We start from the raw sequence: 26,256 nt of genomic DNA, 5'->3' as shown, positions 1-26,256 counted from the left end.
GATTCCACGCGTCGTGGGCATCGATTTCATGCGAAGCACTCGGCCAGTAGCAGCCTCCCCTGGATCTCTGGATCCCCTGGATTTGTGTAAATGTAGTAGTTGTGCGCAAATCGTGGGACGTCGACTACACTTGCGTGTACAGTGTACAGTAACTCATGGTCCGAAGTAAGTTTCATCGCAACCAAGTGCACGCTGCGGTTCGAGCAACGCTTGACATGCTACGTTGTAAATGTTCGTTACATTGTGTGGAGATAGGTTTGCACTAGGCTTACCTACGAGCGCGACCGTGTAGGGGCGCGACGTTCTCCACTGCCGCTGCGTGCTACGACGCTGCGGCCGGGTTCGTCGTTTTCTCCGACATGGCGCAGAAACCACGCACGAGGCAGGGTAACAGCAACAACGGGTTTATTAACCCAAGATGCAGCACAGTACTACACTCACGGGCTTGCAGGCCGTGTAGGGAACTCCGCAAGACCGAGCAAGTACGCTTGCCTGCGGCGCTACGAGCTACGACTCTCACACAAAGGCAGCCGTCGAGCACACGAACGAGAAGCCGCCTGCTCAGCAGCGCGTCAACCCCTCGTCAAGGCCTGAGAGCATCTCTCACGCGGGCAAGCCCGCGCCAGACAGAAGCGAGCTCAAGGGGGAAAGGGGGGTTGTCACTGGCGGCCAATGAGGAACGGCGTTGCGCAGTGACGTAAGCTAGCCGTGAGCATGTGAGCATGTCGAGGCATGCCCGGACGCGTGCCCGCGCGCCGGGAAGCGACGCATGGCTGGCGCTGCCGCCGCGGTCGCCATACCGCCGATTAACGGCGGTCTCTGGCGCTCGAGCCGCGCGAGCCCAACACACGCGCTAGCTGGGGAACGAGGCGCCAAAGGGGTGGGCGCGCTCGATTCCCACAATTGTCCTAAAAGCAGATAGCCCACTTTGCAACAAATTTTTGACGCTGCCCCGACATCAGGCTTGTTTGTGTGGGATCTCTTTCCTAAATAGTTTGAAGCCCTCGCGTGGCACTAGTGATAGAGTATTTGAGTGTCATGCAGAATGCATGGGTTCCATTCCGGCACGAGCTGCGATTTTTATTCGTTGCTTCTATTGCAATTTTTAGCCCATCGACAACGCGTCAACGCTGGCACAGCGTTCTTTTGCTACTACACGAGCTCCTTAACGCTTTTGAGTTAACATTTCCAGCGTCTATTCTCACTTGTCCTTGGTTGATATATACCATGGGTCTTAATTTCACTTCACCTAGCGAGCCGCAGTCACGAAAACTTAGGCCCGCATGGGCCAGGATTGAATATTGTCGCAAGAAGGAGGGGAGGGGTGGGGGGGGTGTTTGAACAAAATGTTAGCTCGTCACTTGAAAGGAGGCCTTTTCGATATCTCATGTATACTTCATTTCGTAAGGATATTTGATGTCTGGATGCGTAAAACATTTCGATAGCGATCTCCAGAACGACTGAAATCTGGACGCTAATTCTGAAATATAGTTTTTGTTCCACAATTTTATTTTAAAGAATGGCGATCTCGTGAAGATGTCTGAGACCAGTTACGCCTGTGACGTAGCTCATAGATATGCTTATTAAGAAAATGAAAAAAAAAGTATATATGGACGAAAACAGTCACGTGCGAGCCACGTGTTTGAGACCCCCGACGTATACCATGAATCAGCTTTGGCGCATGCACGTATGCCGTGTTACGCGGGCATGTGGCCGCGCGTGACTGCTGAAAAAAGGTTTCACGATGTACGCGGCAGCACTAGTTGCCTGCTGCGAACGTCGTGAAACCTTTTTCAGCAGTTACGCATTCATGCCATGACCTGTGAATCGCGTTCGTCATACACTCGTGTCCTCGTATGCCAATTTCGGTACATACAAAATTAGGTATACGACCACAAGAGCGCCCAGACCGTGGCCCAGACGTAGGCGGCTAGATGTGCTTCGCATTTAAAAAACTTCGAGGACGGGAAGAATGGAACGCGATAACGTAAGCGAAGCGCGTTCGCATCGCCTTCTCAATCGCTAGCCCGCGGCTTCGCTACTCGGTGGAATTCTCAACCGTGCCCGAAGAAAAGGACCGTCCGTGTGCATCACATTGGCAGTTGCCAAGTACAGCCGCGAAGTGCCTACTTATAATTCTTCCTTTTGCGAATGGCGAAGTATCCACTATGCGTCCGCAAGGCAGCACGCGCAGCTGCACACTTTGTTGACGCTGCTGCTGCTGCTGGTAATGATGATTAATTATGCCTACACGCTTTGCAATGGGTGGGCCTAAAGTCCATAGATTTTTCGCTTTTATTTAAGTACCGACAACTGCCTCCTTTCACGGCCCTCTCTCACGCGCAGCTGGCGTCCGACGCCATTTTCTTCCTAACTTGGAAGATTTACAAAGCCATGTGCGTCTAAGTACATTAGCCACGCACCTTTCAGCGGAAAATATGCTACCGCGACGCGCCTTTCTCCTCCCGTCAACCCCCTGTCATTAGTGAATGGGGGACGCGTTTCACCAGGTGCTGGAAAAGAGTTAGGAAGAACGGTACGATTTTTCATGCGATTCGACGTCCGACACGGCGCAGGGGAAACCGAAATGGTGACCTTTCATAGCATCGTACAGCCACCATTCCCTCTCCCCCACCGGCGCGTCGGCCGTCGGATCGCATGGAAAATCGGACCGTCTGTCCCCCGCTTTAGCCAATGAGATTCGTCGCCGGCGCTTCAATGGTTGTCGGTACTTAAGAAAGAACAGGGAAAAATCTAGGGACTTTAGGTGGGCCCTTTAACCACCCACCCGTTGTGCAATTCACATGTTTTAAATGCTGGTGCAATTAATTCTACGCTTCTGCCAAGCAATATTACGAGCATTAAGAGACCCCTTGCATTACGTTACAGTCGTAGAGGACTTGAAATGCGAAACATTTCTTAGCGAACCTAAGGCTCTTTATCTATCTATCTATCTATCTATCTATCTATCTATCTATCTATCTATCTATCTATCTATCTATCTATCTATCTATCTATCTATCTATCTATCTAGCCACATACGTCTGGGTGCTCTCGTGACAGCCTCCTTAGCTTGGTGAAGACCATAATTGGCCTAGGAGGGTAAGAGGGTTAACGAATTATGACTGCCTGGTCAGGACCTGAATAACGTGAAAATCATGTCGCGTACGTCGTCAAACACTTCCCTCCAGAAACGTGTGGCAAATACCCGTATACCACAGGCCTCGGTAAGCGGGTATGCGCCACAGGTGATTGACAGTTTATATCTTCCCAGGAACGGCGAGAACATACATCGGTAACTTAAATGTGAGAGCGTAAAGAAAAACCGACATCGGCAGCGTCGACCCGACGAATGCAAAGAATAAAAATCAGGATCCCAGCAGGAATCGAACCGAAGCATTCTGCGTGGCAGTCAGGCATTCTACCACAGAGTTACGCCACGTCTGTGAACTGCTTTGAAAAAAAGACCCTGTGCAGATGTAACGTCGGTGCAGCGTCAGTCGTGGTTACCTCGCTGGCTATCTCATTTTAGAGCAAATCAATAAACATATGTACTCGTATGACACAGGAGTCCTGCCGGGTTAACGTTTCGCAGAAATTCCAGTGTTGGTTCCGCTTTCATAGAAGTCTGATAAACATTACATTTGTATTCCTATGATTCAGCAAGCTACATTCAAGCGTTGCTCGACCCCGGAGGAAAATGCTAACGAAAGTTACGCATGATATTCACATCATCGCACTGTAAGGTGCACTTCGTTTTGATAATACGTATGTGCTCGAAAGCGATTGCTGACGTTGCGTAAGACCATAAGTTATCTTTTAAACGCCAGTGTAGTCGAGGTGCCTGGTAAGGTCACGATGTGCACGCAACTACGACGCTTACAAAAACACGCCGATCCACCTCGTAACGCTGCGAAACGAGCTCTTTGACATTAATTTGTGCGGTTTTACGTGCCAAAACCAGGACACGATTATGAGGTACGCCGTAGTGAAGGGCTCCGGAAACTGACCATCTGGCGTTCTTTAAAGCGCACTAACATATGCACAGTAGACGGGCCTCTAGCATATCGCCTTCAAAATGCTACCGCCGTGGCCGGGATCGAACCCGCGACATTCGGGTCAGTAGTCGAGCACCGTAACCACTATACACCCGCGGCGGACTGGGACGTTACTTTCGTCGGGAACAGCGATCTTTTATAATTAACCAAGCTCCTACGTTGGCAGGACAAAACCACTTAATCTCTAATCGGGCATCACAGGAAAAAGGTCTTAAAAAAAAAGTCCCTGCAATCCTTCTCTAAGTAATCTTCTAATGACTTCATTAAGGGAGTTTATTGCCTCAGGAATCGACTGCCGCAAAAATTTTTAGAATTCGTCAGGTACGAGCGGAGTTACACAAATTTGTCGCACGCGTCAAGCGATTTCTCTCTCCTTTCGTACCACCGAGTGCGCTGAAAGCTACGCAGCGGGGATGACAAGGGGGGGGGGGGGGCAAGAGGCTACGTCCGTTCGTCAGCGCGCGTCGTGATCTTGAGCACGTTTTTTAGGGGCGAAGCACAATATGCGTGTCTATAGACCTTTTCACCGACGGCTCCCTGGGCGCCGCCATAATCCTCTATGGGCTGTGCTAAATAGGCGTGACTTCCCACCAATGCACTCCCGAGGCTGTGACGTCAGCCTTTGTACTCCCGTGCCACAGCCCAGCATGGCGAAGTTTCTCCTCTCCTGTGAAAATATCTATACACGCGCCCGTACAAACACACGAACATACGCATCGTAGGCGTAGTGATAGGGAGGGGGGGGGAGTCGGCAAAATCCCCCCCCCCCCCCACTGGGAACCTATTACAGCTTGTATGCATACGATATGCACACGCAAGCGCATACATAGGCCAACCAGCAGATATATAGTCGGCATGAGATGACAGCTGTGCTTCCGGCTGTATAGCTTATTGAGCTCCGATCTACGCCCGTTCCGGTTGGAGCCAAGCTAAGGGACGGAGTGTCTATTTGCACATCATCAGCTCGTTGTCACGTGACATCAGGTAGCAAACGCTAGAAGACAGGGCCAGCAATAGCCTACTGTCTAATTCAGTCAGAAATCATGGTCTTCATCATAGAGTTTCATAGGACACTAGAGAGAAATCTGGCGCTATAGTGTCTATGGAAGCTGCAACGCATGGCGCTTCAGCCAGAATGGGAATGATGGGTAGTACATGGGTTTGCCTTAAGCTTCGTTCTTTCGGCTCGATGCGGCTTCGTGTGGCCTGTAGCCGCTTTGTCGCAAAACGAAGTTCAGCAAAAGGTCAGCAGTACTCCCACTTCACCACACTGACCCTTTTAGACTGACCAATTCAAATCGGCTCACGAGGTTCACAACGAACCACTCTTTATCTGAAACAAAAGCCAAAACACAACAATAAATCATTCGACAAGTGCGTTCGAAGCCGCAAGAAATAGGCAAATCCATGTGCTACTCACCATTCCCATTATTAATGAGAACTAACAGACAATAATGCCAAGGAAAGTATAGGGGGTGTTACTTGTAGTAATTAGGATATAATGTGAAGAAAGTAAAGTGGAAGAAAAGATAACTTGCCGCCGGCAGGGACCGAACTCCCATGGTGGCTGCACGATCGCAGCACCAGAGTTCCCTCGAGCAAATATTGTAGGGAAATTCTATGGTCTTCATCGTGGCCTTCTAAATTGACTCCGGCGACACGCCGTTGCTCGGCGCGTTGCTTCATCATCGTATCCCGTTACAGAAAGTGGGTGTATATCAATCCCCAAGAAGACTTCGATGTGCTACATGTCTTCTTTTCCATCACTCTCTCTTTCTCCCTCTCTTCAGGATGCGCTACATCAACGTTCCAGCCATCGCGACGCTGGGCTACGGAACCACAAACATTGTGCCCGACGTGCCGGTCACGATGCCCGAGCTGGATCCGAGGTTCGTCAGCAGGAGATACAAGGAGACGCTCTGGGTCTGGGCTCAATAAAGAAATACTCGCGAGGCAAAAGAACACTGCCTTCATTTCCTGTATGGCTTGTCACATGGTCGTGACAGTGAAGAATGCAAATACTTAAGCCGGTGAAGATGAAACTCTTGGGCGAACTCGTACCAAGAAAAAGAATGACAATCAAACTGCAACGATATCGGCGCACACAGTCGTCGGTCGTCGAATAATCTGATCATCCGTGCAACGCGTCGTCTTTTATACATCAGTGATCGAACCTTCCAGCGTTATCGCTGGTGCTTGCGTTAGGTCCCGAATAAACTGAACTACTCGCGTCCAGCGCGTCATCTTAACAGAACAATCTGAAACAATCGCGAAGATTTTCAAACATTGCTGCGCGGCCTGCACTGAGCGGTGCTCACAATTTTCTTTTTTTGTGTATGTGGCTAAAGCTTAGTCACACATTAAAATACGTTAAGCTCTCGTAGCAGACTTGTAGCAATACAGTGCTCACGAATTGAAACACATCACTCTTTTCTTTAGTATAGCGAATGCTATAATTGCTCGTGATAACCGTGTCAAGTGACACCGCACAACGTGACAGCACAACGCGCGCACGTGCGTCCACGTCCACCAGTCTGACACAATATGGCGGCGGCGCGGTAAACGGGATACGGCGCTGGCATCGAGGCACCCTAGTTCGCTAAAGGGGGTGTAAGTGTTCGAGTCAAAATTACCCTGATTTGACACAAACTGCACGTAGATGCTGGAAACGAAACTACGTACAGAAACCCTATAGTCAATAAAAGTTTTCACTTCGCCTTTAAATCCGCGAGTGCTGTGCATGACCAAGAAGGATCGTGGATTTTTGATGAACGTTTGGAAACACCAGGTACAAAGCATCGATCAGGTCTGTCCTGTCACTCGAGCTAGAAGGACCACTGGACTCTACGAGAATGTTCTTCAAGAGCCCAGAAAGTAAGCTTCCGTTTCAGTGTGCCCCGATTAGATAGAGGTTGGAACCGACGGTCACTGTTGAAGCCGGTCGACTTGTTTTCAATGTATAGACAGGTCATACTGAAGTAAGCAGTCCACTTGGTGGACTCTTTAACTGGACACTTCTGTGCCGAGGAGAAGTGCATAACATTTGTTCTCTATCACCGGAGCACCTGAGGATGACCTTTGCCTAGTGAACAGCGATTGCCAAAATTTAATGACAAATAAAAATTCTTAGGACTAACAGACAAGAGAGCCAAGGAAAGTATAGGGGCTGTTATTTGTACACTGAAAAAAATATATCGTATTTCAACGTCGGAGCAGACCGTAAGAAACACAGAGTATGATTTGTTTCCTGAAAAATGGCGGAAGTGGACGTTTAGAGCACAAACTGTGCTGCGTCTTTTACGAAACAGCGGGACTGGACGTAAAGGAGTAGTCGACGTTTCCGTTCCGTCGCTCTTTCCGTAAAACATCAGAAAAACGTATGTCTTCTGTAATTCAAGAACACGCATGTAGTGTGCTTCCGTAATTTGTGTGCATGGCGGACACACTGTCTGAACTTGGACCATCGACTCCGTTCGACAATGATACATTGAGCTAGAACAGTTAAGCAACAGCCGTGTGCAGCGCCTTGAGAGAGCTGTCGCGGCGGGTGACAAACGTATAGTGGCAGCACTGTAGTCGCCGACTACGCTGAGGTGTCCCGCATAGGGTTAGGGTTCCGCCTTAGGAAACTCTAAGGCGGAAAAGTGGGGAAAAAGGACAATTAAATGGCATGAAAACCAAGGAGCTGTACCGTGAAACGCCTTTTTTTTTTCCACAGAAAGAAAATTTTTGCTTAGGTATACAAAAATAATTAGACAGAATTAAAAAAAAAAAGATTTATGGCTAACAGGTCAGCGTGTCTGTTACAAAGGGGACGCTTATAATATCCATCCATACATGCATCCCGAATTCCATCCAACACCATGCACCCCTTGACAATTTTAGCGCAAGAGATTTGGTGTGAGCAATATGTTTCAGTGATTAGGTATTTTGCATGGAAATGCAACTAGCATACTTACACGAGAGAATTATAGAAAGGGATAGTTCCAAACATGCCACTCGGGAAAGATGGTACACGTAATTTTAGCCTCTAAATAGCAGCGGATACGTCGTTCAGAAGAGGTAGAACCCGCACTACATCTAGATCTATGGTCTTCGTCGAAGGGCTGCATTTCGCAGACACCTGCAAGATTGAAAACGAACAGGTACTTGTACTGCGTCTACGAGCCCTTACTGACAAAAAAAAAACAAAAAAAAACATACCCGTGCGAGGATCCCCGCATATGTGAATCTCGATTGTGCGTATAATAGTTTACGTTTTTTTTTTCTTCATCACATCGTGAGAATGCACGACCCACAGGAGAACAGACAGTGTACGCGTTCTCCTGTTTTCATCCCTTTTATCCGTGCTTGCACGCCTTTACTTCTTTTGTGAGAACGTTCTTAGCATCGCAGGTGCGTTGCGTATTTAGCACACTAATCAACACGCCATCAATGAAACACAGTAACGAAGGCACGCGCGATTAACTTACGTAACTTAGTGCAATAATGAAATACTCTGAACTATAAGGCGAGAACAATATTCTTCTGAAGGCTCGTGCAAATGTTTGTTCTTTTATGTATTAATCAGTCTGCTCGGTGAACATCCACGAGGAATACACTTCTTCACCGAAGAATTCGTTGGTTGTTAAAATGTTCTCACTACCTGCGACAAGAACATCCATTCTTGAGAACTATTTACCATTCTACCGCTTCCCCTGAATAACCAATAAAGTTTTTCCACCACCATAACTCTTCGCAACAGGCAAAAAGAAAAAAGCGCGCAGATGGCCACACATAATACGCTTGAAAAATTCATCATCGTATCCTAGAAATGCGTAATAAACGGTAAGATGCGTGTTTCTGTTATAATGGTTGTTTTATTCTTACCTGTCCATTGTGCAGATTTGTAACGACATATCAATTAATACGACTGCTGTGGTGTGTACGGCCGTCACCGCCCCATAGAATTGGTGCATCGCAGTATAGGCTAGAATACAGAAAGAGTGAAAGGCAGGCGCTAAAGAAGTTGGTTTGACTTACGTAGTGCGTCGCGAGCGCGATTAAAAGCCGCGCCGCCGGTACAGACCGCCGGTGCCGCCTTCCCTGCGCGCTTCCCATCGCCGCCGATCACAGCGCCGCCGCTACTTTCGCCACCGCAATGGTAGTGATGGTAGCTCGGTTATGGCTCGAGCTCGGTCGCAACTTTCAAAATCGCCATAGAAAACGTGTGCGTCTGAGGGGACGCTGGTTACTTTGCTTACATGAACTTTTCGTCCATCCATCGGTTTAGTACGTGCTTCGCATACCACCACAGGGGCGCGCACTGCGCAAAGGTTGTTGGCGCGCTGTTCACCGTGTTCACATTGTTGTTCGTGTTCTCCGGCACCGTACGTGGTTTTGGTCAGCGCTCTCGCAACTGCCTGCCAAGTCTGTCACCTCGCACACATCACAATCAGGTAAGCAATACTTCACTGTTTCGATCATTACCTATCTCACCAATAGTCTCATAAGCAGCTAGTTATAAGGCGCACTCGCATGCCGCAGGTCATAAAGATTAAACACGTGTTTGCCATGCTTGCATTAGGGATAAGATTAAACACGTGTTCGCCATGCATGCATTGCTCATACATATCTTATTACTAAATTAGGTGCAGGAAACGGTAGAGGCAGTAGCTGTAATTTTACTGTGCGTAGGCGTATTTCAATGCATTCTGTTGATTCGGAGTGGCTGCCTTGAGGCACGACCATTGTGCTCGCACGCTGTGTTGCGTCTTCTTTATTGAGCTGCACATTCAGGAAGGAGTGTAGCGAGCAGTTGAATTTTTCTGAATTCAATGACGCGTTGCTTGCGCTCAGCAATAACGTGATTTCACACGTCACGTAACCGTTTTACACAAACGTATTGCGGTGAAGCCTGATGCTGGGCTGCATCTCTGTAGTTTGAGAATGTCACAGCTCAGTTTTGGCACGCAGTCATTAGTAATTTCACCAATACCCAAACATATGGCTGTTATAAGGTGCAGGGGCGTAGCCAAGGGGGGTTGGGGGGGTTCAAACCCCCCCGAAATTTTTCAGTTTTGCTTGCGTATATATACACGCTACCAGCTAGAATGGCAGCTGTCAGGGCCGCAAACGGTGACGCCACCAGGTACTAACAATTCTCATAATCTGTTTTTACTTTTAATGTTGACGTCAAAAGCAAGACGACGTTTTTTCCAGTTTCAATAAACGCATTGAAATTTTTTTCATGTTTCATGCTCACGTCATTTATGTTACTGATAATTATCGATCAAAATCTTTACAACCATGACAAAGCCTTTTATACTTCTCTTTGATGTGCAGTGCCATTTCGCGCTCTCATCACGAACCCAGCGTAAGTCACTATGCATGACTGTTAAAGCATCGAGCTCAGACATGCCAGTACATTTTTTAACGACAGGTGACACGTTCTCGGCCAAGTGGGATTCTACTCAGAAAAATGTTTTCCACAGCATTCGATGCGAGATTTGAAAACCGGAAACCAGGAACGAAAGTTCACTTGACTGCACCGCTGTCGCTTAAATCGCTCTAAATCGGCCGAAGTGCAACGCGCGAAAGCCAAGCGGCAGAACATACAATGCACGCACGAACATACATAAGGTATGGTTGAACCCCCCCCCCCCCCCCCGAAAAAAATTTCTGGCTACGCCCCTGATAAGGTGCACTCGCAAGCCTGAACCGCAAGTCACATGCACCAAGCGTGTACGTGTCTTTGTTGTCTTATCGAGGGCAGACAGTACTTTCCATGCTTGCATAGCTTGCAAGTCGTACGTACTGTACTACAAAATAAGGTGAAGGAGACCGCAGGAGCAGCAACTGTCACGTGGCTTTGTTCATGCATGATCAGGACTATTAAGTATATTTCTGGTTGTTGTCAAAACATACTCCTATTATTTCACAAGAGTCGACACATGAAGGCGAAGTTTTTGTTCTACTCTCAATCGAGATACTGTGTATTGCGCGAAGGATATAGCATGAAGTGAAAAGAGAAAGATTGAAAGTTCGACCTTAATTTTCTCCTAGTAATCAATCTCACTGATGCTTATGTTACATGTGGTTGGGAAATTCATCCACCTAATCAGGGGCGTAGGCAGAAATGTTTGGGGGGGGGGGGGGGCACCTCCTTGAGCTGAAGGTGGGTCCGGGCAAGCAAATGGTCATTTTGCGCTATGTATGCATGTCATGTAGAAAAAAAAATTTCGACGGGCCCGGTGTGCCACCCCTTAGCTTCGCTACTGATCTAAACCACTAAGTGTAGTCTATATTCACATATGTTTCTTAGTTGCTTTTTCAAACTTTTTCAGTTTTTAAAGGGTTCCTCAAACACCCCTCCGGCATAAAGAAAAACACATTCTATGATCAATGAACACTGCTAAGCAAAGCTCAGCCATATTTTGTAGCTGTGTGTGGCACATGGAGCTTAACAGCAGAACGTACAGTTGGAGATCAGTATATATAGTATTTCTGAAAATCTTGCTGCTCACTCTGAGCGTGATCAGAGCCAGTTGGGAAATGTCTTAAGTGAACTGCCCCTACTTTTTGGATATGCGCATCAAAGGCCATATACACGTGCAGAGAAGGCATTATAAAGAGTGTACGTTGTTGCTTCTCGGATGTGTTTTGATCACTTGTTTTTAACATTCCTTTCAGACATAAACAACGTGCTGAAGTGGCAGTCTGTGGAAATGTCACTAGCTGGTTTGTGACACTTGTAAATAAATTTTGTGTAAATAAATTCATCCATGTTTTGTTAAAGGTGCATTATTATTCATATGGCATGCTGCAGCAGAGGTGGTGCACGCATGCACAGTACATGAAGACAGCACTAGTGTAGGTTAAAATAGTGCTGTCAAATGTACACGCATGTGGTGTAGAAATAGTGATGTGTAATTGAATATGATAAAACACCCTACTGTGAGAATTTAAGCAGCTCCATAAACATTCCTATGAAACGTCGGCTTTTCTACAGTGTACTGACGTTTCACACCTCTCCACAATTCAACAAGGGCTTGTGTTAATTTTTCACAAACTAAGTTACTACCGAACCTAAGTTTACTTAATGCTCAGTGAAACAACTCTTTCCTTCAAGCTAAAACTTAATCCTTCAGGACACAAAACCTTAAGCACAGAAAAGCCATTAAAGTGAACCAACCGTTTTACGAGAGCTTCAGTTTTCGTTCACAATCACAGAATAATTCACTGGCAGACCGTTATACGGCAACCTTCGTTTTTCTCTTTTATGGATACCGCAAATACTGTATTCCTAGTAACAGGGTCATGGTGTGTTTGAAGTAACAGATTTGCTGTATTCCTAGTTACAGGTTCATGGTGTGTTTGGGATGACAGATTTGCCGTGTTTGGGATGACAGATTTGCTGTGTTTGGGATGACAGATTTGCTGTGTTTGAGATGACAGATCTGCAGTGTTTGAGATGACAGAGATATGACGTGCACGTAATAACAGAAGGATGCTGTGAACGCGGATACAGAAAAATAAATAACGGAGTCTCTGTGATACGGAGCCTGCTGTTCCTTATTAACAGAATGCCTCTGGCACCGATTTACCAGCAGCTTCTGCCGTGAACTGAGACATTTTTTTTTAGAGTGTAGTAATACCATGTGAAGAAAGTAAAGTGGACGAAAAGATAACTTACCACCAGCAGGAACCGACGCGTCCGATGCTCTGTCAAAACAGCGCTACGATTATGACAACCACGAACACTCATAATCCGGGACCACTTTGTCAAGTTCGAGACAATGCCGTACAAGGAGAGATGGGACTTTACGCAACACTCCCAGGCATTACCGCCCCTGTGACACCGGGCCATTAGGTAGGACACCTAGCTGCACCCATAATTCTTAAACCGGCGGGTGCCGGCGACGAGTTTCGAACCACCCTAACCCGGAGCGGACGCCCAATCCACTAGGCCACGGCATACCACGTGAAGTATACACGGGTCTCTTCCATTTGACCCCTATCGAAATGCTATCTTCGTGGCTGAGATTCGAAACCCGCACCTCCATATCAGGGCTTTGCATTAGGACCAACGTAACCAACGAAAGACGCCAGATGTTTCTAAAGCAAAACGAAAAGACGCCAGCTGCTTAACGAAAGACGCCAGATGTTTTCTAAAGCAATGGTTTTGAAAATTCACAGCGTACATGTAAAATTAAAGTGAGCTGCAAGTCGTCATAACTCTCATCGAACCTTTAGTATAAACGCACCCGATCTCACGTCGGTGATGTACTGGGCAGAATTCACGGAAGATTCACGGTTTACCGATGAACGTCCGCAGCTTCGCCCACTCATCATCATTCACTCCGTGGATATGATGTGATTTTTCTTGGAACGCGCGGCTTACTTTCAGTGTGATCGCGAGCGCGGGCACGTGGCGGCGTCCCGCGGCGGTTGCTGTAACTATGCAGCTCACGATGCTCAAATAAGCCAATGGCCGTGGACTTCGGGTTTATGGCGTTATTTGTCGAGAGAAAAGCGAGCGATTTCTAGCTGACTTTGAAATTTAACTGTAAATTCCCGGCGGCGTGCTGCGCTTTATGTTTGGCTCACGTGTTCTTAGAAGCCCCAGAACGGCACAACAAGGAAGACGAAAATACGAAAGATCACACGAACACCAGCGCGCGTCGTCTTTTCGTCTTCCTTGTTGCGCCGTTCTGAAGCCATGCATCTGTACCAACTCGCCCAATTGTCAGTGCTACTTAGGAGCCCCGACTACCGATCGGCAGTGCTTTCTGACGATGCTCAAGAGGTGTTGCAGGGCCCCTTTAAGGTAAAGTATGGGCAAATTCCGGCCTCACATTTGCTGCTAAGGAGTTGCGAGTTTAAAACAGACCTGCTGGTGTTGATGAAGACGGCAGTTTTCTTCATCTTGGAGAAGAAGCTCTTATTGTACATGCCCCTGGTCTCGTCAGTCAAGTTGGTCAGGGTGATGAGGAAGTCAGCCTGCTTGGCCACTTCGTCGATGGAGCAGTACGTGGCGCCCAGCTCCTCCGCTGTTAAAAGCACAAGCGAGCACGGCTCGTTAATTCACACACGCACACGTCCAGTGAAACGATCAGGGTATAGAGAGAGTAGCGTTGAAAGCTGCGGGATCTGCACGGTACGGCATCATCTAACAAACAAACCCTTCTGTGTTGCAGAACGAGCGTATTTCCTAACCCCCAAATCACTAAATCATCTCTCTCTACATTCTTAATGAAAACCAACAGATAATGCTCAACCGATGCTCAACCGACACGGGTATTTATAAATACCCGATAAAGCGGACGAGAGGACGACCGCCACCATAGCTATAGCTCAAATGGTAGAGAATCGGGCGCGCTATTAGGAGGTTGCAGGTTCGGTCCCTGTTGGCGGCAAGATGCCTTTTCGTCCACTTTACTCTTTTAACGTCTACATTTTAATTACTAAAGTACACTTAAAACGGTACTTAAAACGTCTCCTACACCTTCCTTGGAAGAATTAGTTTGTACCAAACAAAGAAACGAGCCCTCAATATTTCCTTCTATCTATACATTGTCGTCCAATCAAGACCAAAAGTTCAGAGAAAAAGCATCGACAAGCGCAAGGTCAATACCTTACCAGCTTCCTTGACTAAGAGACAAGTTCCCTAGACTTCTCACTTATACTCCTGAAAGAGGGTGGTACTGTAAACCACTGAACCTTAATGCTGTACTGACACGAAAATTCTGAATTGTTTCTTTGCGTCAAAAGAAATGCCCAGCCCTCAATAGCCTAGAAAAGGTACGGGTCAGCGTGATAGCGCCTTGAAAAATTTATTGCATTATGCTTTTAAAAGCTAGTTCCAGTTCCTACCGTACTTTAACGCCACGACACGGTATGAGCTCGTCCCGTGCTCGCGCAAGATATCGTGACGTTTCCACGGTCGCGCCACTCCGTAGCTACGTTGGTGACGCACATGAGGCCATATTGTATGTTTAGATCCCCGACGTCATCACAATTAGCCATACTGGTGCGTGTAGCCTGACGTCACGCTAGTGTCGATGTCGGTAGTTGCGCCACGCCAAAATCAACTTTAATGTCAAAATAAAGTTATCGGTATTTCCTGAGCTTCATACTCGCTCAGAGCCATATGTATACAGAAGCTTTGTATGGCAGAATAAACACAACTTCGAAAATTAGGCAGTGGAACGGGATTTATTGACAGGTAGCACCTTATGAGGTTTATATGGACGCTGAAGGCGGACGGCGAAACAGACAAGAGAAACACAGCTCGCGCTCGGCTCTTTCTCAACTCCGGTAGCGTCCCACTGCGGCATATTGACATTCCTCCCTACATCAGTACCTTTCTAAGTGCGTGGCGCAAGCTTCAAGGTACGGTACTCCCCTTGAAGGGTGTAGACCACGCCCTCGCAACGCTCTACCGAAGGAGTACATACATCTGATTGTGCTCCCTTTGAAGGGTTTATACTATACTATCCCGCAACACGCTGCCGAAGGAGTACACACATACTCTAAGAAAAAGATCGAGTATTTGGGGAGTATTTCTGCCACACAACAATAATCGTCATTTGGGCCCAGTATTCTCAAACGATCGCGAAAGGCGATAGTATCGCGTTTGGTGATGTGGGATTTGGTGCGTTCAATAACTGAAGAAACACTTGCCTGTGACGTCATTGTTGCACTGCCCGTTGGTGTTAGGAATGTCCCGCAATACAGGAGTAGCGTACCGTACGCGCGCAGAGCGACCGGAGTCCGGCGTTTTCGAGGGTATGCTGGCTTCTACGCAGTGGCCAGGCTTGGCTGCGGCTACTTGAAATATAGGACGTGTTGAAAGCGCTTTGAACGTTCTTTTTTTGTGCAGTTATTTAATGCAATTATAATATTTAAAGAATATATCTGTGTGAAATGTATTCTCGTTGAGAGTAACGCGGCGTACTCAAAGGTTCAGCTGTAGTGTGCCACCGCAGCGACATCATTTAACATCTCAACATGTTGCCGGCGCACGATAAACCATGCCAGCAACGCACGGTTCATATTCCTGGAACGTTCAAACCGCGAAAAAACGCGCTGGCGAAGAACGAGTACTGAAAACACCCCAAGGTAATGCTCGCTGAAAGCTTCAACGTAAAAAAATGCTGCGCGCATCCACCGAGGACTGAATACTATAGAAGCTACCGTCTATGTCACTAAAATGCTATGACTTCACCACCAACCGACGATGATAAGGTGTGTTCGTTTATTCCAGGCATGTCAGTAGCGCCGTAAAGCACCATCACGTCGACGGAAATAGTAGATGGCGCCCTCACATCTCCGGTTTTTCTCAATAGCCTATGAGCGCGCACCGAAGGCGATACTTCTGCGATTGTCGCCTTTCTTTTCTTCTCGCGTTTCCTTTCTTGAAAACCAAGCTGATAACGCGCGCGCCGTTCGTGACCGGCAAGTGCCGGGACCGCGGTGATAACGCGAGGAAAGTACGCGCGGTGGATGACGATTATTGTTGTGTGGCAGAAATACTCCCCAAATACTCTATTTTTTCTTAGAGTGTATCTGCATGTGCTCCCCTTGAAGGGTGTATACCACTCTTTCGCAACACCCTGCGAAAGGAATACGCACATACCTGGCTTGATGGGGTGAAACTTGTCGTAGTAGATGGCCTTGCCGATGTTCAGTCCTATCATGCCCTTAAGCACACACTGTGCGATGTGGCCCATGCCGACGAAGCCCACGGTCGCGCCGTTAAGACCCTGGCCGACCATCCACATGGGACCCCACGAGTAAATCCATTCGCCTCTGCGCACATTGAGAGTGAACGGTACACACATATGAGGAGGCGAAGTATTAAGCTCATAGCTCCTAGCACAGCATAGCCGTGTTTAGTATAGCATAGCAATGTGGTGGGAAAGGGCAGTGAGGGTGGGCAGGAAGGAAAGGAGGAGGGTAGCGGGTAAAGCATGGCATAGTGAAATGGGTAGCGCTTGTGAACACGGACACAGACGGAAGCACGAAAAAAAAAAAAAGAAAAAGAAACGCTTCCATCTGTGTGTCCGTGTGCCTTCCTTTAGTTCGTTATTCAACAAGCGCTATTCTTTTCAGAATGAATTTCGAACTCGCCCAAGAAACAGCGCGCATGGCATAGCCTTGTATAGTATAGTTTTAGTATGATCCAAACATTAGGGAACTTATTATGAGGCATGACCCCCCACCCCCACCACACACACGGAACGCTGGGGACCAAAGGCATGCGAGAAGCACGTGAACGCTTTTTTTCTCTCCATCCATTAAAAAACTCGTTATCCTTTGAACACGACCAAAAGGTGGGGAAGGCATGCGCTGCGGAGAAAGATGTCCCCCCCGTGGACACTGCGCATGCCTATGCACGTATCAGCGGAACACTTCCTCTCAGAGTAGCAATAAAAAAGTACTGCTAGTTCCATGCTGTGGAAAGCGTCAACCAGCGAAACTGTTGTACCCTTTTCACTCGGACTTTCGCAGTTCCACCCTTACTGCTAAGTTCTGTTTCTTTGTTTCTTTTGTTTGTGCGCGTTACGGGTCAACAGGTTTCACGGCGTGGCAGTACTTCTGAATCACGGACCCTTTCTGTGTGCTCCACCGAGCCCTTCTCACCGACCTACTCCTCTCGGCGAGGCGCTGTCCTTCCCCCTTTCTGCCGAGCCTCTCTCGGTGCAAGCATGGTCCCTCAATACTTGTGCAACGCAGCCATTTCCCCTTACCGCCGAGCCTCACTCTAATCCCTCATATCACGTGACCAGCGTTACACCAACGGCGTTTAAGGTACAAGGTCGACCATAGGCTTCCCAAGCATCGCTGAGTGACGCTGCTGCTCTTGACTGGCAGCGCCATCTCTGGTAGAAAAATAGAAACTGGGAGCAGGCAACCACGGCCGGTCTGGAGGCGCGCGCTCGCTAAGGAGCGAGCGCGCGCCTCTAGACCGGCCGTGCAGGCAACGAGCACTGTTGTGGCAGCCCACGACACAGCAATACTTCGGACCCCCCGCTTTCGCGGGGTCGCTTCTGCCAACGCGGAAATGCAGCTTTGCACAGCAAGCCTCTCGGTTCAGCGTGCAAAGTTCTCGGCACGGCGCCCCAGTTCTCCGTACCGACTGAAGAACGCGCGCGCGCGCGTGTTCCCGCTGCCGACAAACAGGTCGAGTCGGCTGCGCTTGCCCTCAGTTGCGCCAGAGCTTCTCTCCAGAGCCGCAGCGCCGCAAACTTGAGCTTGGGTACCCTCTAGCCACCATAGCTTGGGTTCCCTCATCGCCGCGAGATCGGGCTACAGGTGGCAGCAGCGTCGCCGCGCAAATGTGGATAGGCCGTTGTCGGCGCGTACACAAACGCACACAACAGCGCTTCGTTGTGAGCGATCTGTCCCGATTTCCGGCAAACAAAATGCGTTGACTGCAGCTTTCTGGTAATATGTGCGCTCTTCATTCCCGAATTAATGCACGAAGCGCGCCGAACGTTAATATCACTCGTGAGAGAAGCGCATTCTGTCAGCGGACAGGTTGCTCGCCTTCGGCAACAGTCGGTTTTATTTGTACATGTTTAGCTTGTGTTCCACCTACTACGCACTGCTGTAGCGCGACTGAATTAGGTATTTACTTCTTGTTCATCTGGATATCCCCAGCAAAAAGAAAGCCCGTATTCCTTCACGATGAGTTCGAACAGTAGTTTGTGCCCTGCGTGCTCAAATATTCATCCCATTTCTTATTCAGTTCTCCATGAAATGTAGGACAGTTGATAGGTTTACTGAGGAAAGCTACGTGGCTGACAGCGCTTTAGCGCTACGGAGACGTTTAACACGCACACGCTTGTTTTTATTCCAGTAACAGTACGCAAAGGCAACTATTCGAGACTTTCTTACGGTGTACTAGTATGGAGGACGACAAAAAAAAAAAAAAAATTACAACAGACTTATAATGCTACAAAAGAAAATACTTCGTATTTTTGAAAATTACAATGGTAGAATAGACTGTTTTCGCACTTCAGTGCTCTTTTATAAGCACGAAATGTTAAGGGCAAACCAAATATACTATTTCAAGCTACTACAAGAGGTACACAAAAGTAAGTGGTATAAACCAAAAGAAAATCAGCAACGTTATCCTGCCAGAAGAAATTTACAGCGTTTACCCAGAACTAGGACAAATTATGGAAAGCAAACTATAGAATACCAATCAATGAAAATAGTTAATGAATTGAATAATAGCATACAGTTTCATGTTTCTCTAGAGGCATTTAAAAAAAACAAGTTAAAGAAATTATATTGAAAAATGAAATAACTTATCACCACTAGACAATATTGCTCAAAACTTGTAGTGTCATCGTGGTATGAATATTTTTTTTTTTTTGCTTGTGTACGGAAAGTGAGTCACGGTTCCTTTTCTAACAGATAATGTCTTTTTCTATTATTATTGTTCATGTGGTTACACGATGCATCGAATTTTCTGTTCTTGTTTTATTTATTTATTTATTTATTTATTTATTTATTTATTTATTTATTTATTTATTTATCTGTGTAAGACTTGCGTATCTGCAGTGTTTTAAGCGTGTCATGTGTTGGTTGTGTTGATTGCAGTACTTCTTTGTTAGCGCTCATGTGGTTTTTTATGGTGTGTCAAAACTTCTTTTTTTTTTTTTCTATTGTGCATGTGTTGCGAACTTCGGGTACAGCTAGAGGCCCTTGTCAGGCGTATAAAATGCCTTTTGCCTCTGTTCCTTTTTCTTGTATAACAAGAAAATAAAAGATACTACTACTACTACTACTACTACTACTATACAGCACAGAACTTTATTCGATTGATTACTTGCACGACAGTAATGGAACAAAGACCCGGTTATTTCACGGGACCAAAGTACGTTTTTTCATGCCAATAATGTCCGCTGCCTTCCGTCAATCTATAACAACGCAACACAAACGCTCAAGAAAATGTAAAGAAAAAAAGATGTGGCTTCGCGTGAAATTACTACGACATGAATCTAAAGTACGCCGTTTGGATTAATTTTGACCATCAGGGCTCTTTAACGCGTACCTTAATTTAAGTACATGGGTGTTTTTGTATAAATTTCGCCACAAGTTAAAATTGCGCAAGGCAACTCAGTTTTGTGGTTTCCGTGTCATTACATTTTCTGTTCTTTTTAGGGGACAATTTGACTACCCCAATGTCAGACGTGACTTGACAGAAATATTTCTCTGTAGTGGGACCAGGACCGTACACAACTAAAGCTCGTCGCGTAACCTATAAACGACACTACCGAAGTTACACACCTAACCACAACGCGCAAGGGCATGAGAGCCTTTCCTTTTACCACCGAGCCGCTAAAAGGCTATATTCACATGAGATTTAATACTTCTCATCTTTAGGACAACGCCAAGTGCACTTGGAAATGCGCTTGGACCACAGAGCGGCACCTACACGGATATGACTCTCGTGAACGGAGGATACGACGACCACACACAGCACTCTCGACAAGTGCACTCACTGATCTTATTACAGCACATATACAGCCGGTCAAGGCCAAATGCTTCTTTACATCTTGTTAGGCATCCGTACGAGCGGTTAAAGTAGCACTAACGCAACGGAACAAACCGCCTTTTTAGGATCTGCATGACGTACGCGCGCATGCAAACACAACGTGGCTAGCAGACGACGCATGGAGCAATCCACACTAGGCGCGGTTCAGCCAGAAGCCGCCAGGCGGCGACTCCGCTCGGTAGTAAAAATGCAAGAAGCGGGCTTTGGATGCAAGAGGCAAGGGAACCACCACTCACGCCTTGACGGAATTCGCGCCGTCCACAAGCCTCCGTCCAGCTGCCAGTGCCATGGCGATGGTCATTTCAGCTACAGAGTCCGAAGACACGTTCGGAGTGTTGGTCACTGTAATATTCCTGAAAAAGGAGAAAACGCGTTCCAGCAAATCGTTCACCTGTACGCGCATTACACGTAGCCTCAAACACGTCCGAGCATATGGCTCGCATGCTTTGCGATATTTCACCTACAACCGTGTTCCTTCAGTGATACTGCATGCTGGTCTCAACACATGAAAGGGGTACTGACACCAACTTTCGACGCTTACTTTACCATGCCATACACAGACGGCTCTGCGCAAGCGTGAATCTACTTAAACGCCGATACTTTATTTTGAAATTTTTCGCATGGCGCACCTACTGACATCGAAACTATCGTGACGGTCGGCTACTCACCAGTATGGCTAGTTACGATGACGTAAGGTATTAAAACATTCAAAATGGTGGTTTGTGCGTTACCAAAGGAGTCGCGCAGAGGAGCGGCCGTGGAAACGTCACGATATCTTGCGTGAGTATACGTGACGAGAAGCTCATACCGTGTTGTGACGTCAGAGTACAGTAGGGACCGAAACTAGCTTTTAAAAACGTACCGTAATTCTTTTCACGGTGCATACTTTTTCATGGTCCACTCACACTTAACCAGTTGCATTTTCTAGGCAAAAAACAACTGAAAAGTTTTCGTGTCAGTACCCCTTTAAGTGCACACGTCATACAATGTTTCCCGAGCGTCACGTTAACCATGAGTGCCGATCTTGTCACCCTCGAGAGCAGTCAGTCAAAAGTGCACGACTGGCGATCTCGCAGGGAATGCACGATTTAACATGCGCCATTTACAATTAGCGCATCTTTGGAAGTCATCATAAAAACATCCGAGAAATCTTTTACGAGTCAATGTAATATAGTTTCAAAGAGTACCGTTTTTTTAACAGCTAAAAATGCCATCACACAAATGCCTCGTATTGTTGTATTATAACTGTTACCGCAATGTACTGCTTGTCACTGCTTGTCCTGACGACCCTGTAATTATGTGTTGATTGACCAGTGCACTGTTTTCTGCACGTCACTGCCATGTACAACACAAGCGATATGGGAGTTTTGTCAAGCTGTTTTCTAGTGGCTTTTACTCCCATATGCATCAAGCATGTATGTAAACATGTTTGTTTGAAATAAATTAAACTAAACTACACAAATTACCATTTAAAGAAATATCAAAACGTTCTTGGCCCAACATTACAATAGTGTTCCCGGAGACGCTCAGTGTTCTATAGTTGTAACATCCGCTTCTATAGTTACATCCTTCTATAGTTCTATAGTACATCCGTACATCAGCATTGTCTTGCGCGCTCCTCCACACTAATGCTAAAGGCAGCAGCGCCAGGCACAAACGCTTTCACAAACAGACAGAGACCGTACCTCCTTTTGCACTCCTCAAGATCGATGTGCTCAAAGCCGACGGACATTGTGGCGATGATTTTCAGCTTGTCCCCTGTAACAAATATTACACCGTCATCGGGACATTAGTTCGAAAACAATTTTTTTCTCGGCGTTTTTTTTCCGAAAAAATTACGCAAATGCTTGATCCCGAGCAAGACGGATAGCAACGCCCATACGACATCAAAAGACCACCGATGCTCTGAAATGTCCAGCCTTTCCATTGTTTTTCTGCGATAATTACGAGGAACCCGGAAGCAGAACTTCGGCGTTGGCGATGGCGTCCATTGAAAGTTCATATTCACAGCTGCGATAGTATCCTATCGCAGCTGTGATAGATAGATAGATAGATAGATAGATAGATAGATAGATAGATAGATAGATAGATAGATAGATAGATAGATAGAGATAGATAGATAGATAGATAGATAGATAGATAGATAGATAGATAGATAGATAGATAGATAGATAGATAGATAGATAGATAGATAGATAGATAGATAGATAGATAGATAGATAGATAGATAGATAGATAGATAGATAGATAGATAGATAAACGTACCAGCCGAGATGACAGTCTCATCGATCTTGTCCGTAAGCATGCAGAGCAGCGCGTCCTTGCCCTTGACGTTGGCAAGCAGGGTATCGCGGTGCACGGGCTCCTCCCTGTCCCAGTGGGTTACATCGCAGCTGCGATGAAGCAAAGAGGAGAGTTAGTTAAATGCAACAGCACGCAGTTATAACAATTGAAGTTTGAAATATTGGAAGAAAGACAGAAGACGAAATGTTAACAAGGCTTGACAGAGGTCCAGCCTCTGAAATTACTCTCCGTGCCGTTGGGACGGCCGGAGAGAAACCCGCCGGCGCGCAATCTCGGAGGCCATGGCGTGGCAGAGGCGTGTTCAGTACAACCCGCGAGATGGCGCAAAGGGCCAAATGGCGCATACCATTTACATACAAACATACCTTAAATGGCGCGCTTAGGGAGTCGCCCCGCCTGTCTTTCACCGTAGTGGGGATCATAGGCGTGCGCAGGGTTCCCCTTCAGAGGGGGCGAAGGTTCTTCGCAGCGCCCCCCCTCCCAATTATGTCAATGCATAGCGCTGACATTGCGCCCCCCCCCCCCCCGAGTCGCAGCGCCCCCCTCCCTATTATGTCAATGTATGGGGCTCACTTTGCGATCCCCCCCTCTTAGCTGAATGGGGGGGCGCCCCCCCCCCCCCCCCCCCCCTGTGCGCACGCCTATGGTGGGGATGCCCGCCTTCGGCTCCGTACGTTTATCTACAGAGTGTGGTCGCCTGTGCTCGCGCGCTTATTTTTTCCATCACAGTGTTTGCGTGGACGACATAGACCGCATAGGCCGCTGCAGTATTTCGCTTGCTGCAGCGACCGCGTTTGCTAAGAGAGTGAGCCTTTCTTGGTATGACATTCCATTTCGTTGCTATCACACATTCCTTCGCGAGTGCGACCCTCTCATTAATAAAAGAATTACCTCATGGAACAAAACCAGAAGAAGCGCAAGAGATCGCTATTGCGCTAGCGCTCGGCAGTTCCGATGCTACCTACATCCTCGGCGATTCAAAAACTGCATTGCTAAATTATGCTAGGGGCAGAGTTCACCCGACCACATTCCACATGCTGACCCAGAGCCCCCTTCCTCCCACAGCGCCGAGCTCATCTGGGTGCCCGCGCATTCGGGAAACCCTGGCAATGAGGCCGCCGATTCTTTAGTCCGAGGGTCGAGAAACAGGGCACAGGTGGATCTCACGGAGGGTTTCTCGAAAGAGCGTGCGCGCACCTTTGCTGAGCTCACTGCAAATGATCGTGCTGAAAGGCAAACATACACCCCTCCCCCCACACTCTTCCCTTACTACCAGGGAACAGCACCTATGGCGCCGTCTGCAAACGCAACTTTATCTGCCCCCTCCCTCTCCTACTACCGACCCATCCCACCTTCCTGCCCTCTGTGCAATGCACCGAGGGCAAACCTAACCCACATTCTCCTGGCCTGTCCGTCTTCTCCTCCCGGCGGGTCGGTGCCACTCAAAACCTGGGAGGACTGGGAGACCTCGCTATGCTCCACGGACCCGGCAAGGCAGAAGATCGCCGCCCGCCGGGCTGCCAACGTCATGTACTAATTAGACACGAACGTTTGAATGTGGTGGGGTCGCGCGGGGACCCGGAGGCCTGGGAGATCCTGAATTCCCTTGCAATAAAGTTTTTTCGACTCGACAAGACTTGCCAGTGCGGTGAAAACTATGACCATTATTAAGGCGAAAGCCTCAGATGCCTCATCAAACGCGAAAATTAACCGGCGTATCCCGTCGGAGTCTAGATTGATTGATTGAGTGATTGATTGATTGATCACGGAATGACCAACTAAGTGACAATGACTGGCTGATTTATTTATTTATTTATTTATTTATTTATTTATTTATTTATTTATTTATTTATTATTTATTTATTTATTTGATCATGGAACGCGTACGCGTAGGTGTACGCTAGCTACAGCGGTCGTGATGTCTTTGTACGTGACTGTCGTCCCGTCTCTGTCGAGCTGCCTTTTTAAACCGAGTATGAGTTAACTTGACCAAACCAAACAATTACTACTACTTTAGCTTCGCGTGTCGGATGGTAAACGTACCCTCAGGCCGTCGCTTACGCATACGACCCTCTCTCCTCTCTCTCCTCGTGATAACCCTCTCTCCTCGTGAGAGGGTTATCTACCCGCCAAGACGGTATAATTTGTGTTTCAGCGAGTGCGCCCTCCACGACGCGAAAGGTCTTGCGCAAACCGTCGCATACCGCACGCGCTGTTTTACTAGTTTGTTGTACTACGTCTGAGAAAAAAAAATGCACGTGGTGCAGCAGTTAGAGGTCGTACGAATGCCTCCTTTAAAACGCCTCTCCCTCCCAATCCCACCTCACTTTTTTTTTCTCTTATTCTTCCTCATGCTTCACTATCGTTTTATTTCCTGGTGTAGCGGAAAGCGGCGCCGTAACAGCCGGCGCCGCCGCCAACGACCGTACGCGAGGAGGCCAAGGACGGACCAAAACACGGCGGCGTCGTCGGCCGTATCCGCTCAGCTGCGTGAGGCATCGAGGCGTGCCTGCTGACATATCCTGCTCTCGTTTCGAGTTCCCTTTATTAGCGGAACGAGCATGCAGTGACACTCTTGCTTCCCTTCGAAGCACTTCCGGTTTTCCGAATATTTGGAAAAAAGTCATAGGGTCCCTTCCGCATTCGCCTAAGACGATTCCAAGGCGAAAGCCACCTTTTTCTTCTAAGTCGATGCACAGAACTTCCCCCGCCCCCCCCCCCCCTTTGTGCTGCACCTTACGAGGTTTTACGCTGCCTCCATTGCAAGCTTTCTGCACCTAGCCGGTTTTGCACTGCTCCGTAATCGGCCCACCTTTGACCAAGCGACGAGGTGTGGTGACGTCATGTGACGTCATTATGAAGTCACAAATTTTGGCGATCTGTGGCATCGTAATGACGTCATTGGTGCCGTCATCACGTGGTGATTTTTGTTCAAGGAGCGTGTGTTGAGGGGGGGGGGGGGGCGCTTGGGACGAGAGACCAGAGTAGAAGTAGACGGGACGAACGCAGACTAACAACTGCGAAAGTTGTTAGCCTGCGTTCATTCTGTTTACTTCTACTCTGCATGGTGTCTCGTCGCAAGCGCAGTTTAAGTTCAAATGATTTTTGCATCACTCGTGTTGACGCCACCAAAGCGGGAAGCCGACGGTCAATTTTCACGTTTGATGAGGCATCTAAGGCGTTCGCCTTAAATAATATCGTATGAACACACATGACACATGAATCATATGTGCTCTCGTATGATCCACGAGACTATTGGATATGGGTCACATGTACGTGTCATATGAGATTTTTCGATTAAGTGCATATATATATATATATATATATATATATATATATATA

At 47.5% G+C, this 26,256-nt stretch overlaps 2 protein-coding genes across 2 annotated transcripts in view; one reads left to right on the top strand and one right to left on the bottom strand.

Moving 5' to 3' along the window:
* The window catches only part of LOC119375485 (transmembrane protein 135), a 72,287-nt gene extending 66,267 nt beyond the window's left edge, over nt 1-6,020 (top strand). Inside the window, exon 13 of the mRNA XM_049410917.1 lies at nt 5,849-6,020. Coding sequence (XP_049266874.1) covers nt 5,849-5,996 — 148 coding nt within the window. The 3' untranslated portion in view covers nt 5,997-6,020. The remainder of the gene's footprint in view (nt 1-5,848) is intronic.
* The window catches only part of LOC119374428 (glyoxylate reductase/hydroxypyruvate reductase), a 38,105-nt gene that overhangs the window by 2,300 nt on the left and 9,549 nt on the right, over nt 1-26,256 (bottom strand). The window contains exons 2-6 of the mRNA XM_037644517.1: nt 22,876-23,003; nt 22,296-22,368; nt 20,847-20,963; nt 16,678-16,850; nt 13,930-14,089 (exon numbers count right to left, since the gene is read on the bottom strand). Coding sequence (XP_037500445.1) covers nt 13,930-14,089; nt 16,678-16,850; nt 20,847-20,963; nt 22,296-22,368; nt 22,876-23,003 — 651 coding nt within the window. The remainder of the gene's footprint in view (nt 1-13,929; nt 14,090-16,677; nt 16,851-20,846; nt 20,964-22,295; nt 22,369-22,875; nt 23,004-26,256) is intronic.

Source organism: Rhipicephalus sanguineus, chromosome 11, assembly GCF_013339695.2.
Source record: "Rhipicephalus sanguineus isolate Rsan-2018 chromosome 11, BIME_Rsan_1.4, whole genome shotgun sequence".
Classification (NCBI taxonomy): Eukaryota; Metazoa; Arthropoda; class Arachnida; order Ixodida; family Ixodidae; genus Rhipicephalus; species Rhipicephalus sanguineus.
The sequence above is the reverse complement of the archived record's forward strand: the minus strand, read 5'-3'. Positions and strand labels throughout refer to the sequence as shown.